The sequence below is a fragment of the Hyaena hyaena genome, unplaced genomic scaffold (assembly GCF_003009895.1).
Source record: "Hyaena hyaena isolate Hyena2069 unplaced genomic scaffold, ASM300989v1 scaffold_396, whole genome shotgun sequence".
NCBI classification, from domain to species: Eukaryota; Metazoa; Chordata; class Mammalia; order Carnivora; family Hyaenidae; genus Hyaena; species Hyaena hyaena.
This window is the reverse complement of record NW_024081027.1, coordinates 1326312-1341428: the sequence shown is the minus strand read 5'-3', so window position 1 is coordinate 1341428 and position 15117 is coordinate 1326312. Positions and strand designations below refer to the sequence as shown.

The following is a 15117-nucleotide window of genomic DNA, read 5'->3' as shown; positions in this document are numbered from 1 at the left end:
ATCCTCCGATTCTGATTTTCCGTTTAGGGCATTTGCATAACATGAGCGACTAATTTTTCATTCTTGGGCAAAAAAAAAAAAAAAAAAAAATCTTACCACTCAAGTTGGTAAGGGGGAAAACAAACAAAAAAACAAAAACACATGCAGTCGACGCACGTTTCCCCACATTTAAGAAGATATTAATAAATGTAACTGCCTAAAAGTTTATAAACGCACACCAAAAAAAAAAAAGGCATAAAGAAAACTTAAATTATTCATCGTTCCACCGCCCACTGTTTCCTGCGGGTGATTTTTGTTTCCTGGAAATACTACTGTGCAGGTATAACAAAGATGGAGCTGGTTTTATGATCCTTTGTTCCCTTGTTCTATGGGACACATTCCTCAAATACCTTCCTTAGAACATAATGCCTTAAGTACTGAGCACAGAATTTATGGGTTTGTTTTTTTTCTTTTTCAACGTGAAGGTTTTCCCTCCTTGCTACCAGAGTATCACAGGCTCACTGCAGAAAACTTGGAAAACTGGAAAATATTCAATTTGATGTGTGAGCCGTAATTTACTGTCTTTCTATTTTATTTAATATAGACCTACCTCATGTTTTTGCCTTTCGCATCCCTGCCTTTACAGATACGGCTCTTTTACAGACTGAAGGGCTGGGGCGTCCCTACTGGAACCATTTTTTTTTTTCCAACAGCGTTTCCTCATTTTGTGTCTCTGTGTCACCTTTTGGTGATTCTCGCGGTATTTCAAACATTCTTAGTGTATTTGTTACAGTGATCGGTGATGGGTGCTTACTACTTGGAAAGCCCACATGATGGTTTGCATCTTTTAGCAAGGTTTTTAAATGAAGGTGTGTGTACGTCGTTTTGTGAGACGTAATGTGCTTGCACACCTAACAGACGACAGTGCGGCATCAACATAACATTTATATGCACTGAGAAACCAAAAGATTCATGTGACCTGCTTTATTGCAATAACCGTTCACCACAGTGTTCTGGAACGGAATCCATAAGAGAGTCCCGAGGTTTTGTGCTTTGGGTTTTTTGCTGTGGTAAATATTGCCCTGATCATTGTCTGACTGTCTTACCAGATCCTAAAAGTAGAGTCTTAAAGGAGAAATCACTAGGCTGTACCTGTTCAACCACATGGCGAAACTGTCCTCTAGTAACTTTATACTGACCTGGGGTCTCACCGGCAGCCCCTGAAACTGCACCTCAGGACCACCTCATCAACACTGGGGGTTCAGGGGTTTCTGGGGGTTGGTATGTTCTCAGATTTTGAACCTGAGATTTTTTTTTTTTATATATTCTGTTTTTATATTCTAACTATTGCTAGTACATCTACTGGCTTTTTGTTTATTTATACTGTACTTTCCCAGACTCTATTCTAAGAGAGTCAGAGTTGATATTCTTGGGTTTTCAAGGAACACACTAGAAAAAGAGTCAGCAAACTCTTCCTGTAAATGCTAGAAAGTAAATATTTTGGATTTTGCAGGGCACGTGTTCCATATCTCTGCTCAACTCTCAATGGCTTTCCAGCCATTGTAGCTTGGAAGCAGCCACAGACAAAACATAAACAGATGGGTGTGGCCTCATTCCAATGAAACTTCATTGACAAAAACAGCAGCCGGCCCATACACCATAACTTGCCTACCCCTGCACTAGGCCATCCGCAAACATGAGTGACGTTATTTCCCACAACCCATTCTTTGCTATTCTGATTTGTTTTGTGTCTTACTGCATTGGCGAGATACCCAGGAAAATGTTAATTAGCAATGATGACACTGAGCTTCCTTCTCACTGTAGCAGGAAGAGAGCTTCAGGATAATGTTACCTCGGCTGTTAGTTTCATCTAGATAATATTTGCCTTGTAGCAGAAGCATTCCACTCCTGCGTTCATAAAAGGCCTCTTTTTCCCTTGTTTCCCTCAATTAGGAATTTTTAATGAACGCTGTTGAATGAGATTCTCACGCGATTTTCCTCACTGGACCTCTTGATGAATTATCCTATCTTCTGATCACAAACCATTCTCACACCTCTGAGTTAAAAGAAATTGTCAGCACTGTTTCATTCAGGACATAGGGATCTAAAGGCTCACATTCGCTGGTCCTGGGGTTTCTGTTAATGTAGCATCTTCGTCTATGTCTGCTAAGTGGCATTATGTTAGTTTCAGAAAACGACCTGGAAAGATTTCCACAGATTTCTATGCTCTGAGAAGTCTCTATGTTACAGGAAATAGTGGCTCTTTCAGAATTTGAAATAACTCATCTGTAAAACTCTCTGGGCCCAGGGTCTTTTTTGAGACATACTTATTTTTTTTAAGGTTTTGACATGTCATTTTTAGTCATTTTCCAAGGTTAATTAGAATACTTACTTTTTTTCCACCTCTTCTAGAATCAGATCAAATTAAAACTTCCCTCCTCACTGAAAGCTTCGAATTGAATAACACAAGACTGTCCGGGGAATTCAACATTAAAATCTTCCTTTGACCTCAGTTTTGAATCTCCTGGCTTACTTCTAGTTATTTGTAGTTTCCATCCTTAGATTTATAAGCTCAGCAATCTTTTTTTTTTTTTTTTAAAGCGAATGGGGGAGGGTCAGAGAGAGAGTGAGACAGAATCCAAAGCAGGCTCCAGGCTCTGAGCTGTCAGCACAGAGCCTGACGCAGGGCTCGAACCCACAGACTGTAGGATCCTGACCCGAGCTGAAGTCAGACACCCAACCAACTGAGCCACCCAGGTGCCCCTAAGCTCAGCGATCTTGATTTCCCCTCTCCCACAATACATTTGCATTTTCATCTTCTTGTCTCTTAACTTCCAAAATCATTGAAGGCTACTAATTTGCATCAATGCCCAGCATTGGTGATATTCTACTAGTTCAAGGTATGTGATATTCTCATTTCCACTATTTTCCAAATGGACTTCAATGAATGTCTCCACGTCTGCTTCTCCCAAAAGGTATCAAAGCGATTGACTTTAAATCACCAGGAAGAAGTTCTCTGTTCAAATGCTTGAGGTCAATTTTTAGTCTTCACTGTAGTCAGAAAATGTGTGGTCAGAAAACAAACCCTCCTGGGGAGGGGGCGCATTACGATTTTCCGTGGAGTCAAAAGACCAGAGGCATTCTTGAGTGGAAACCAAAGATAGACCCATGTCAGCAAGAAGGGTTCTGAAACCCTTCCATCCGGGCACAAATGGGCGTCCCCAGCTGACCAGGACGCTGGTGCCTCATGAATAACTACCCAGAAATGGGCGTCCGCACAATGGGAAACGTGGAAAGTTCTCATCCAATGAGCCGAATATATATGCAGTGGTTCCCCTTCACCCGCAGCCTGGGCCCTCAGTCTCACACCGCCTACACACCCCACAACCTCGCATTGGATCCCTTGCCTGGCAGAGGACATCTGGGATGACTGGAGACATTTTTGGTTGTCACTACTTGAAGACAATTGTGCTCCTGGCATTGTGAGCCCAGAGCCCGGAGAGTCCACTCGACATCCCACCATGCACCAGGCGGGCCCCGCAACTGACAACGATCTGGCCCTAAATGTCAGCACCTCTGAGACTGAGAAACCCGGGTCTGGACCAAAGGATCAAATTTCTAGACCTTTCTCTTCTACAGATTATATTCCAAGTGGCCACTAGAGGGCAGACCAGGGCCACACACATATGCCCGAAAATAAATAAGGGAGCCCGGTGTGAGAGAAAATCGCTCCACATGGTCCTGATCTGCCTCTCCAGCCGCCCCTCTGGTTCCCCCCAAGAGACCATGACTTGTCCCAAGGCCCTGCCTCCCCCCAGCATCTCTCTGCCTGTCCTCTCCTCCAGGACAACCTCCCTTTGCTCTTCAAGACATGAGCCCAAGCAAGGGAAGCCTGCCCGTCCTCAGCGGGGTTCAGTGACACGGCACACCTTCACTCACGCCCGCAACCCGGCACCTGTCACCCCAAATAAAATCGTTCTGCCTGCACATCCGTCTCCCCCCCAGTTAGACCCCGGGAACGAGGCACAGTTCTGTTCACACCGTAGATGTTGAGAACTTAACATTTAGCGAGTGCATGCATGGAGGGAGATGTATGGCATCTCAGAGGCACCCAGAAATTACCCCCTCGCTTCTGTGCTTTATATTTATTATTGTTTAAAGTAAGCTCTATGCCCAACGTGGGGTTTGAACTCCTGACCCAGAGATCAAGAGTCGCACGCTCTACAGACTGAGCCGGCCAGGCGCCCCCTTGAGTCTATGTTTTAGTAAGATTTGTTAGTGAAGATTTTTTTTCCCAACATTCATGCCCAGATCTCATTTCAGGGTGAAGGCAGTTAACGTATGAACTCATGGAGCCTCTGGTATTGGCAGAGCAGACCGTCACGTGCATCAAGCCACAGAAGCCCCTAGAGTCTCAAAGGCACACAGCATGCGTCCTGCCCTGTCTGGCTGCCCGGCCCTGCACCGAGCCGCCGCCAGCGACCACCTGACATCCTGCAGGTGAGTCGTACCTAGTGTCCTCAGCACCAGGGCTTGAAGAGGATTTTCTGTGAAAACAAAACCAACCACTTTGAGGACAAGACAGAACTCCTTCAGAGAGACCTCTTCCTTCAGGCGCTCTGGGAGCCCCAATTCCTCCGAGCAGACTGCGGGCACCCTGCCCTTGACCGTGGATCACTTTTCCCAACACCTGAATCGCATCTTCTCCAGCAGATGCAGAGAAGTCAGCAAGGGGGCCGGGGTTGGGGTGGGAACCCGAGAAAATACCCCCTGGAGACCCGGCCAGCCAGGGTCCCCCTCGGATGTCAAACTTGATTACATTTAAACATCACTAGTGACTCGGCCATTTACTCAAGTTCAGCAGGGCTTTGTTTTTCACCAGTGAAAGAGCAACTGCCTCAACGCCTGGGCTGTGCCATGCGGCTCTCTTTTGGATTCAGGGTCACCGAGGAAAAGCACGGGAAAGAAGTGCGTGTGTTACCTATCGATGGTTCTGGGGAAATGTCTATTCGTGTGAGAAGCAACGGTAGCCATTTGAAGGGACCTGTTTTAGAGTCTTATTTTATCCCAGTGTCAGCCTTTTGGGGTTTCGATCCACTTTGGGAATGTCACAGATGTTTCTGGGTAGCCCACCTGCTGAGGTCTGTAAGGAGAGTGGGGCAGGAGGTGGCTCACTGGCTGCTACCTGGAGCGGATGACTCATCAGCTAAGAAACCTGGGCTCTGGATCCACAGAAGAGGAAGCGACAGGGGGCGGGCACCTGGGTGGCTCAGTCGGTTGAGCGTCCGACTTCAGCTCCGGTCACGATCTCACAGTACATGAGTTCGAGCCCCGCGTTGGGCTCTGTGCTGACAGCTCAGAGCCTGGAGCCTCCTTCTTTGTCTCCTTCTCTCTTTCTGTCTCTCCCCTGCTTGGTCTCTCTTTCTCTCTCAACCATAAGTGAAGTGACTGCAAGGAGTCGTGAACTGCTGTGATGCACACGGCACTCCTGGTGTCAGGTGGCTGGAGGCAGGGATGTTGGGGACACCCCCCAGAGCACGGGATGGCCCCCCAGCAAAGGAGGGGCTCGTGTCAAGGCTGAGAAGCCTGGGTGACTCATGTGCTCTCACCGTCCTCAGAAATAGGAACTGCTATTATCTGCACTCGGTGGACAAGTAAGCTCCAGGCTCAAAAGAAACTCGACTTGTACCTAAATTCCTCTGCCTGCAGGAAAGCAGACAGCCGAGCAGCCTTGAGTCGTTTTCGCTGCAAACCCTCTCAGAAGATCAGACGGACATCAGCAAGTCCCTGCACTCACCAAGGAAACCCAACATATTTAAATAGGAGAGGCCTCCAGGTTCTGAAGACGCCGTAGAAATTTCCAGAAGGATGACACAGCTGCACTGATGAACAAGAAGCCTGGGGCCCGGCGGGCACTCCTCGGGGGTGGGCCTCAACAATCTAACGGAGCTCATTTGAGAAACCAGACGGAGGCCCGTGGCTGAGAGGGGACGAAGGGTTTGGGCCTTGTGGGGGAGCAAATGCTGAGGGTTTGGGGAGTTTTGGTTTTTTAACTTTTCCCCATCTGGGGTGATTATTCCTGATACGGTTTCTACTGAATCGCCGCCCTCCGGGCGCCCACTTCATCCTGCTCCCCAGGGAATGAGCCCCACGCCAAGCGGGTGAACAGCCCTGACCTGGGCACGAAAACCACGTTGTGCAGGTAATCCTCAAACGTCTTCCTGAAAGAGGACTCCTCCAACTCCTTGAGGATCTGCGAGTCGGTCTTGGGGCAGGAGCAGCACTCGCCAGCAGCCTCTTCGTAGTCGCTCTGGTTGTGCTTCTGGGAGCCCTCGGACTCGAAGGGCGGAGACCAGGTCCGGGAAGGCAGCTTTAACCCTAGAGGCGGGCAGAGCGGGTGACCTCAGATCTTCCCTCCGCTGATGCCACAACACACACACAGCAAAGGGGGGGGTGGGGAGGTCTTCCCCCAGGGGATGCCTGGGCAGGTCAGTGTGTTCCAGAAAGTGTGAGACACCAGAAGACCATCGGGCTGGAGACCCGAAGGTGACCAGGCAGGTCCAGCTTCATGGAACTTGCAGTCTGGTGCACAGGAATGGAGGGATACGCACTAAACTAATAAATATATATGCCATGAGTTAGCGGGTGGGGTCAAAGGACACAGGATGTCTGGGGGTACTGTTTCTCATGAGGTGGTCTCAGAGGAAGCGACCGCTGAGCAGTCCCAAATTAAGTAAAGGAGTGAGCTATGCACATACCTTGGTGCAAAGCAGTTCAGATGGTGCAAAAAGCAAGTGCAAAGGCCCTGAGGTAGGAATTTCCTTGGCATGCCAAAACACACCAGGAACCCAAAGGAGCTAGGAGAGAATGAGGGCAGAGGGACAGCTAGAGGGACAGGTGGTGGGAGGTGGGATTTAAAAAAGATTAGGGGCCAGGGCACCTGGGTGGCTCAGTCAGTTAAGCATCCGACTTTGGCTCAGGCCATGATCTTGTGGTGTGTGAGTTCAAGCCCCGCGTCGGGCTCTGTGCTGACAGCTCGGAGCCTGGAGCCTGCTTTGGATTCCGTGTCTCCCTCTCTCTCTCAGCACCTCCCCCACTTGCATTCTGTCTGTCTCTCTCCCAAAAATAAATAAAAACATTCTAAAAATTAAAAAAGAACAGATAAGCACAGAAAAAGGAATCTGAAAAAAAAAGAAGGAACACCAACTTCGCGAAGGTAGTGTACTAAAAACACAAAGTTGCTTTTTTTTTTAACTTTATTTTTGAGAGAGAGAGACAGGGAGTGAGGGAGAGAGACAGTGTGAGCAGGGGAGGGGCAGAGAGAGAGGGAGACACAGAATCCGAAGGAGGCTCCAGGCTCTGAGCTGTCAGCACAGAGCCTGATGCGGGGCTCGAAGTCACAAACCACGAGATCATGACCTGAGCCGAAGTTGGACACTTAACTGACTAAGCCACCAGGCGCCCCTAATGTTGCTTTTTAAGAACCACGCTGGCTGCATCTTGACCCCTGAGTCCAATCCCAGGGCACAGTCACGCCTCTGGTACAATGGGGAGCATAGCAGCTACTCTGTCCAGGCAAAATCCACGAAGTGCCCTGAGATTCACCTCTCCTGCCGCCCGCCGCCTCCCAGGGGCTACTGAGCACTTTCCGGTCCCCTTCACTGCATCCTGGAGACAATGGGCTCCAAGTGCCTTCCCATGAATGGTGAGTATCCACTCGGAAGCCCAAGTATTTATACAGCTGTGAAAGCCTACAAGGGACTCTTAAAAATACTTCTGACGCGTATTAATAGACACAGACTAACCTGGCTGGGTTAACCATTAAAGGGGCTGCCAATTACATTATAATATATTTTTTAATGTTTATTTATTCTTGAGACAGAGAGAGACAGAAAGGGAGCAGGGGAGGGGCAGAGAGAGAGGGAGACACAGGATCCGAAGCAGGCTCCAGGCTCCGAGCCGTCAGCACAGAGCCCGACGCGGGGCTCGAACTCACAAACCGTGAGATGTTGACCTGAGCCGAAGTCAGACACTTAACTGACTGAGCCATCCAGGCGCCCTGACAATGGCATTATAGATGGAAGGGAAAGGTAGGATTTCCTGAGTGAGGGAGGATGCTGAGAGTTTTCTGGAGAGGAAAGGACTTTCCATCAGGTCAGACACAGCTCCTCACTCCTGTTACCCTTTCCAGCCCCCAAGGCAGGGCACTTAGTGTTGCGTGGTTTTTCTGTGACTACACAGTAAAAGTATAGGTACTGGGGCACTAGAACAGTCCCATCCACAGAGACGGGAAGTAGATGGTGGGGGCCAGGGGCTGGGACAGTCGGTGCTTCATGAGGACAGAGTCTCAGTTTGAGGAGATGAGAAAGTTCTAGAAACAGAGGGTCACAATGGTCACACAACAGTGCGGATGTGCTTTAATGCCACTGAGCTGGACACTTAGAAATGGCTCAGATGGTCAATTTTATGCTATATATATTTTACCACAGTTTTTTTTTTTTTATTTTTTTTTAATGTTTTTTTTTATTTATTTCTAGGAGAGAGAGAGAGAGAGACAGCGTGAGCAGGGGAGGGTCAAAGAGAGAGGGAGACACAGACTCCGAAACAGGCTCCAGGCTCTGAGCTGGCAGTCAGCACAGAGCCTGATGTGGGGCTCGAACCCACGAACTGTGAGATCATGACCTAAGCGAAAGTCGGACGCTTAACCGACTAAGCCACCCAGGCGCCCCTTACCACAGTTTTTAAAAATGCAGTTGAGGCCACCTGGGTGGCTCGGTGGGTTAAGCATCGGACCTCAGCTCAGGTCATGAACTCACGGTTTGTGAGTTCGAGCCCCACGTCGGGTGAGCCCCACTTCTCTCTCTCCCCCTCCTTTCTGCCCCTTGCTCACTGTGCCCCCCTCTCAAAATAAAAATGCAGTTGATAACACTGTAGTGTATAACTGAAATATGCTAAGCGAATAGAACGTAAATGTTCTCAGACACACGGACAAAAAACGATAAAAATATGAGGTAATGGCTGTGTTAACTGGGAGAAATCCCTTTACGGCATGTATGTGTATCAAAATCATCCCCATGGACCCTTTCAATGTCCTATGATTTTACCTTTCAATGTCTCATAACTCAACCACACCTCAATAAAGCGGAGGAGGGAAGAAAAAACCACTGATGATACTTATAGGAGACCACTGCTACTCATGATTAGTAAGCTTACTTATTTTGTGCAGTTTTTGAATCGTGGTAAAATACACATCACACAAAATTTACCATCTTAACTCATTTTTAAAAATGTACGGCTCAGGGGCATTAAGCACATTCACACTGTCATGTACCCACCCCCACCATCCACCTCCAGAACTTTCCATCTTCCCCAAACAGAAACTCTGTCCCCTCCCCCACTCCTGGCACCCACCATCTACTCTCTGTCTCTGTGGATGGGGCTTGTCTAGGTCCCAACCCCTGTGAGCTGGAATCATACAAAATCTGTTCCTTAGTAAGTTTATTTTTAAGTATGTAAACTTTGTGATCATTATAAATTAAGCCATGTGGGCTTTTTTAATGTTTATTTTTGAGAGAGAGACAGACAGAGAGAGCACGAGCAGGGGAGGGGCAGAGAGAGAGAGGGAGACACAGAATCCGAAGCAGGCTCCAGGCTCTGAGCTGTCAGCACAGAGCCCAACCCAGGGCTCGAACCCATGAACCGTGAGATCACGACCTCATGAACTGCAAGGTCACGACCTCATGAACCCCGAGAGCCAAAATCGATGCTTAGCTGACTGAGCCACCCAGGCCACAACGCCATGTTTAGACGCCATGTTTAAATAGCTACAAGGTAAAGATATATTTCTTCCAGAATAAAAGTTGTTACTCTTTAAAAAAAAAAAAAAAAAGAAAGAAAGGAAAACATCGAGGGCCACTGCTGGTGGTGGTTCAGGCTGGTGGTTTCGCTTACTCGAATGCAGGGCCAAGAGCTCACAGCGAGGCCGAGGAATGTGCTGGCTCTTGAGTTATATAAAGCATCTGAGAAGATAAATCACGTTTGCAGCCCTCAGCTCAGGCGGGGAATGAGGTCACAGGCATACATATAGCACATGATCTTAGAGCTGGGACAACTCCCAGAGACCGTCTGGCCTCCTGCCCCTACTCCCGAAAAGGAGGCAGCTGGTGGGAAGCTCAGTGACTTGCCCAAAGTCCTACAGCAGGTGGGAGGGGGCCAGCCACGAGCAGCCTGCAGGCTCAGGGCCTCGGCCACGCCTCACCAGCCGTCCCCGAGCCTCTGCCTCCAAGGTCAAGGGCTGAAAAATCACTAACTCAAAACGATCTAAAGAAAAATAAATACAAACATAAAAACAAACAGACAAAAAAAACCAAAGGGGAACAAATGACATCTGTTTCTCCGGTTTGATGTTTGTTTTTGTTTTTTAATCCAGTTTTAAAATTTTAAGCTAATTTGGGGCACCTGGGTGGCTCAGTCAGTTAAGCGTCCAACTTCGGCTCAGGTCATGATCTCATGGTTCGTGGGTTTGAGCCCTGTGTCAGGCTCTGTGCTGACAGCTCAGAGCCTGGAGCCTGCTTCAAATTCTATGTCTCCCTCTCTCTCTGCCCTTTCCCCAGGCCCTCAACCTCAAAACTAAATAAAAACATTAAAACAATTTTTTTAATTTTAAACTAATTTATACCAATTAGTTTGAAGCTCAAACAATTTTCTATTGTCCTACAATGGATGGAGCCCGTTAAGTAAACAAGATTATAGACTGAGGAGAAAAAATCATCACTAGTATAAATTTTTAATGGAAAGCACAGAAGAGAACAGATGATCACTCCTTGCTGTCTCCAATCCTTGAAACATAAGGGTCTAAATTTAGGGGCTAAAACTCTTCCCTGACTTTGTCAATAGCCTCTCCGTTACTAGCTCAGCACAGAAACCCAGCAGGTTAACAGAGCTGCCTCCCCACAGGGAAAAGGGGGAGGAGGAGAAAATTCCAGAAGGAAATGGTACCAAGACATGAGAGTTCTCTGGTTCTGACATGAGTTTCCAGGGTGTTGCCAGGTTTAGAAATGTGTGTGTGCGTTTTTGCACGGGAGGCTGTGGAGCGTGCGTGCGTGTGTGTCTGTGTGTGTGTGCACGCCTACACAGCAGATCATCTGCTCCAACACGCGCCGCCAGCACTCACCTTTGAGGCAATAATCCAGCTCGTACAGCTCACTGTCTTCTGCCTGCCTCTCCCAGAAAACCAGGTAGTGGGTGATGTTGCCATTGGGGTCGGAGGGAGGCTTCCACTTCAGGATGATCTGAGACGAGGAATTAGACACCGAGATTGGATCCAGGGGGACGGAAGGGTCTGCAAAGGAGAAAGAAACAGGCCCACCGTGAGCAGGAAGGGACTGGCTGTCAGGCGGGTGTGAGAAGGAACATGTGCGTCAGAGAGGTTGCGGGGACTTTCGCCGCGGTGACTGTTGACCCTCAGAGCACACTGGAGGCGTGGGGACGCTCATTGGGGAGCACACGTGTCCCCTCCTGCCACACATGGCACTGCCATTCATTCATTCGTGCAGCAAACATGTATGGGGCTCCAGCTGGGTGCCAAGCCGCGTCTGTCCTGGGCACTGGGAAGGGGCCGTGCACAGGAAGATGGTGGGGGGAGACAAATGGACTCACAATCTTCTGATTAACGTTCGCCCCAAACGGAACCCAGCTGTGGGGCGACTGTCAGCACTGGGATCCCAGTTACCCTTCTCGTCTAACATCCCCCAAAACGCACCACCTTTGGGCTCCACAAAGCCTGCGCCTCAACAATGCAGGTGGCCGGGGGAGTCCAGGAGGGGTGGGGGTGGGGGACTCGAGGCAGAGGAAGCTAGAAGTTTCCGGAAACTGTGAAGTCCTTTGGTGTTGTTGGAGGACACAAGGCACCGGCCAAAAAAGCTGGGGCCGTCTCCCAAAGTGTGGGCTGTGTCCTCTGGGGCAGGGCTTCTCACCCCTGGAACCATGGCCATTTGGAGCCACGTAATTCTCTGTTCTGCGCACTGCTGGGGGTCGGAGAAGCATCCTGTTCTCCACCCACTAAATGCCAGTAGCCCCACGTCCACCGTCACGACAACCAAAAATGGTCTCCAGACATCACCAAGCATCCGGTGGCGGGGGGTGGGGTGGGGGGGAGAGGAATCACCCCAGGGCTGAGAACCCACAGCAGAAGGACTTCGGTGTTGGGGGCCGTTTCTGAACTCATGGGTTGGGAAAGACCTCCTTGTGAGGTTAAGGGAAGTTGCACAGACTCTCACTGTCAGATGGCGACTGATACCCACCCCCACCCAATTGTTTCTGCTTGAGCACCGACCCCCAAGGCACCTTGTTGATTGGTATTCGGAGTGAGTCATTTTGAAATTATAAACCCCGGCACCCGGCTCTTTTAGAAGCCAATGAGCACGGGGCGCCTGGGGGCTCAGTCGGTTGAGCGTTGGACTTCGGCTCAGGTCATGATCTCACGGTTGGTGAGTCTGAGCCCCACGTCAGGCTCTCGGCCATCAGTACGGAGCCTGGTTCGGATCATTGGTCCAATCTCTCTCTCTGCCCCTCTCCCACTCATTCTGTCTTTCAAAAATATATAAACATTGGGGCGCCTGGGTGGCTTAGTTGGTTAAGCGTCCGACTTTCGCTTAGGTCATGATCTCGCGGTTCGTGGGTTCGAGCCCCGCGTCGGGCTCTGGGCTGACTGCCAGCTCAGAGCCTGGAGCCTATTTCAGTCTGTGACTCCCTCTCTCTCTGACCCTCCCCTGCTCACGCTGTCTCTCTCTGTCTCCTAGAAATAAAATAAAAAAATAAATAAAAAAAATAAAAAAAAATATATATATAAACATTTAATAAATAAATTTTAAAAAAGAAGCCAATAACCACATAAAAGAGCATTTCCTCCATCACCGTGTCAACCCATGAAAGGCAAGGTTTCCAATTCATGTGACAAACACTTACTGGTAGCATTGGTCTGGACATAGATGATGTCACTCTTGGCCCCATACGTGCGGCGTTCGTCAGAGAAGGTGACCAAGGTCTTGACAAAGATGGCATACTGGGTCCAGGGCTTGAGACCCCGCATCAGCCACCCCGGGTGGTTCTGTGACTTGGGGTCGTTGGACCTCAGAGGTGGGTCAATGTCCACCACCGTCCAGCTGTTGGAGCCACACGCGTCCTGCCCGTCGAACTCGGTCACGTTCTGATAAGGGCTTTCAAGACAAAGCAGGACAAGGCAGTTATCATTTCTTGACCGTCGCTCTGAGCACGGAGAGATGCACTGGGAACAGTGACGTCCTCTAAGCTTGCGTCCTGTTCGTCAACAATCTTATGCCACAAGGAAAAATGACCCAGGTCCCAAAGAGAAGGGGCCACTTCCCTTATAGGTCAATTTTCCAACCCTATCAGTCGTGAGGACGATGATACTTGATGGCTCGTTGGTAACACTATATGAGAGACTCCTCGGCACTCGGTCTGACCCATTATACATCTTCAGAGATGAAATAATGATTAATATGAATACTATCCCCACTTTTGAAATTTCACAAGTCAGGGGCACCCCTGGCTGGCTCCCCTCGATCAGTGGAGCTGAGTAACTCTTGATCTCAGGGTTGTAAGTTCGAACCCCATGTTGGGTACAGAGATTACCTAAAAATAAAATCTTTAGGGGTGGCAGGGTGGCTCAGTCGGTTAAGCATCTGACCTGAGCCGTCAGCTCATGATCTCATGGTTCATGAGTTTGAGTTCCACATAGGACTCCGCACTGGTGAAGTGGAGTCTGCTTGGGATTCTCTTTCTCTCCCTTTCTCTGCCCCTTCCCCATGTTCTCTCTTTCTCCCTCAAAAATAAATAAATAAATTTTAAAAGAAAATAAAATCAGGGGCTCCTGGGTGGCTCAGTCGGTTGAGCGTCTGACTTCAGTTCACGTCATGACCTCACAGTTTGTGAGTTTGAACCCCACGTCCGGCTCTGTGCTGACAGCACGGAACATGGAGCCTGCTTCGGGTTCTATATCTCCCTCTCTCTCTGCCCCTCCTCTGCTTACGCTGTTTCTCTCTCTCTTTCAGAAATAAATAAAAACACTAAAAAAATTTTTTTAAAGAAAAGAAAATCTTTAAAAAAATTTTTTCAGCACAGTCGTATTCAGTAGACCCTTGAACAACACGGGCTAACCTGAGTGGACCCACCTATGGGCGTATTTTTTACAGCACAGGACTAGAAATGCAGTTTCCTTATGATTTTCCTAATAACATTTTCTTTTCTCTAGCTTACTTTATCATGAGAATACAGCCTATAATACATAAAACATACAAAATATGTGTTAATTGATGATTTACATTATTAGCAAGCCTACTATCTGGTAATAATAGTAGGCTACCAGTAGCTACCTGTTTGGGGAGTCAAAAGTTATATACAGATTTCTGACTACACGGGCGGCAGGGGGATCGGCACCCCTCGCCCCTGCATTGTTCAAGGGTCAACTGTACTAACGACCAGGTGTTGTTTATTGGGGACAGAGTTACAGTTTGGGAAAATAAGAAATTTCTAGAGAGAGAAAGAATAGAGAATAGATATACTTAAATAGTCAGTTTTATATGTTTTACCACAATTCTTTAAACATTGGGAAGAGAGCAAAATGGATTAAGAAATAGATTTTTAAAAACCCACTGAGTAGACTGAGCAAATTTTGTTAAGGAAATCTTGGTGAGATGTATGTCTGTGCGGCAAAATGGAAAACTGCTATAGGAAGTTGGCCAATCTGGACCTTCAAATGAAACCTGTTTCAACTTCTGGTTTTGACAAATGGGGATGTTAGTGACTTCACACGCCATCAGCTTGTGAGATGGTCAAAAGGAATCTACGATGGTTATTACAGATGGAGGAGAGAGATCGCGGAATCTCAGAGGGGAACGTCTGGACACACGCCCCACCTGCACACCTCTGAACCTTTCAACTTACGCCTCTTTGTAGAAGAGCATGAACCCCAGGAGGTCTCGGAAGTCAGGGGGCCAGTACGGCTCCCACTTCAGTAAGATCTTGTCGTAAGTTGTCCGAATGTAAGAAAATTTAAGTAGCTCATTTTCACCTAGGAAAGTTTAAAAACAACAGCAATATCAGTATCAAAAACTTGTT

At 48.3% G+C, this 15117-nt stretch overlaps 1 protein-coding gene across 2 annotated transcripts in view; it reads right to left on the bottom strand.

Moving 5' to 3' along the window:
- Positions 1-15117, bottom strand: part of INSR (insulin receptor) — a 138271-nt gene that overhangs the window by 24919 nt on the left and 98235 nt on the right. Inside the window, exons 7-11 of one of the 2 annotated variants that reach the window (XM_039251635.1) lie at positions 14944-15070; positions 12946-13196; positions 11153-11320; positions 6156-6357; positions 4491-4526 (exon numbers count right to left, since the gene is read on the bottom strand). In XM_039251635.1, the coding sequence (XP_039107566.1) occupies positions 4491-4526; positions 6156-6357; positions 11153-11320; positions 12946-13196; positions 14944-15070 (784 nt within the window). The remainder of the gene's footprint in view (positions 1-4490; positions 4527-6155; positions 6358-11152; positions 11321-12945; positions 13197-14943; positions 15071-15117) is intronic. The other variant, XM_039251634.1, reaches the window with a different exon arrangement.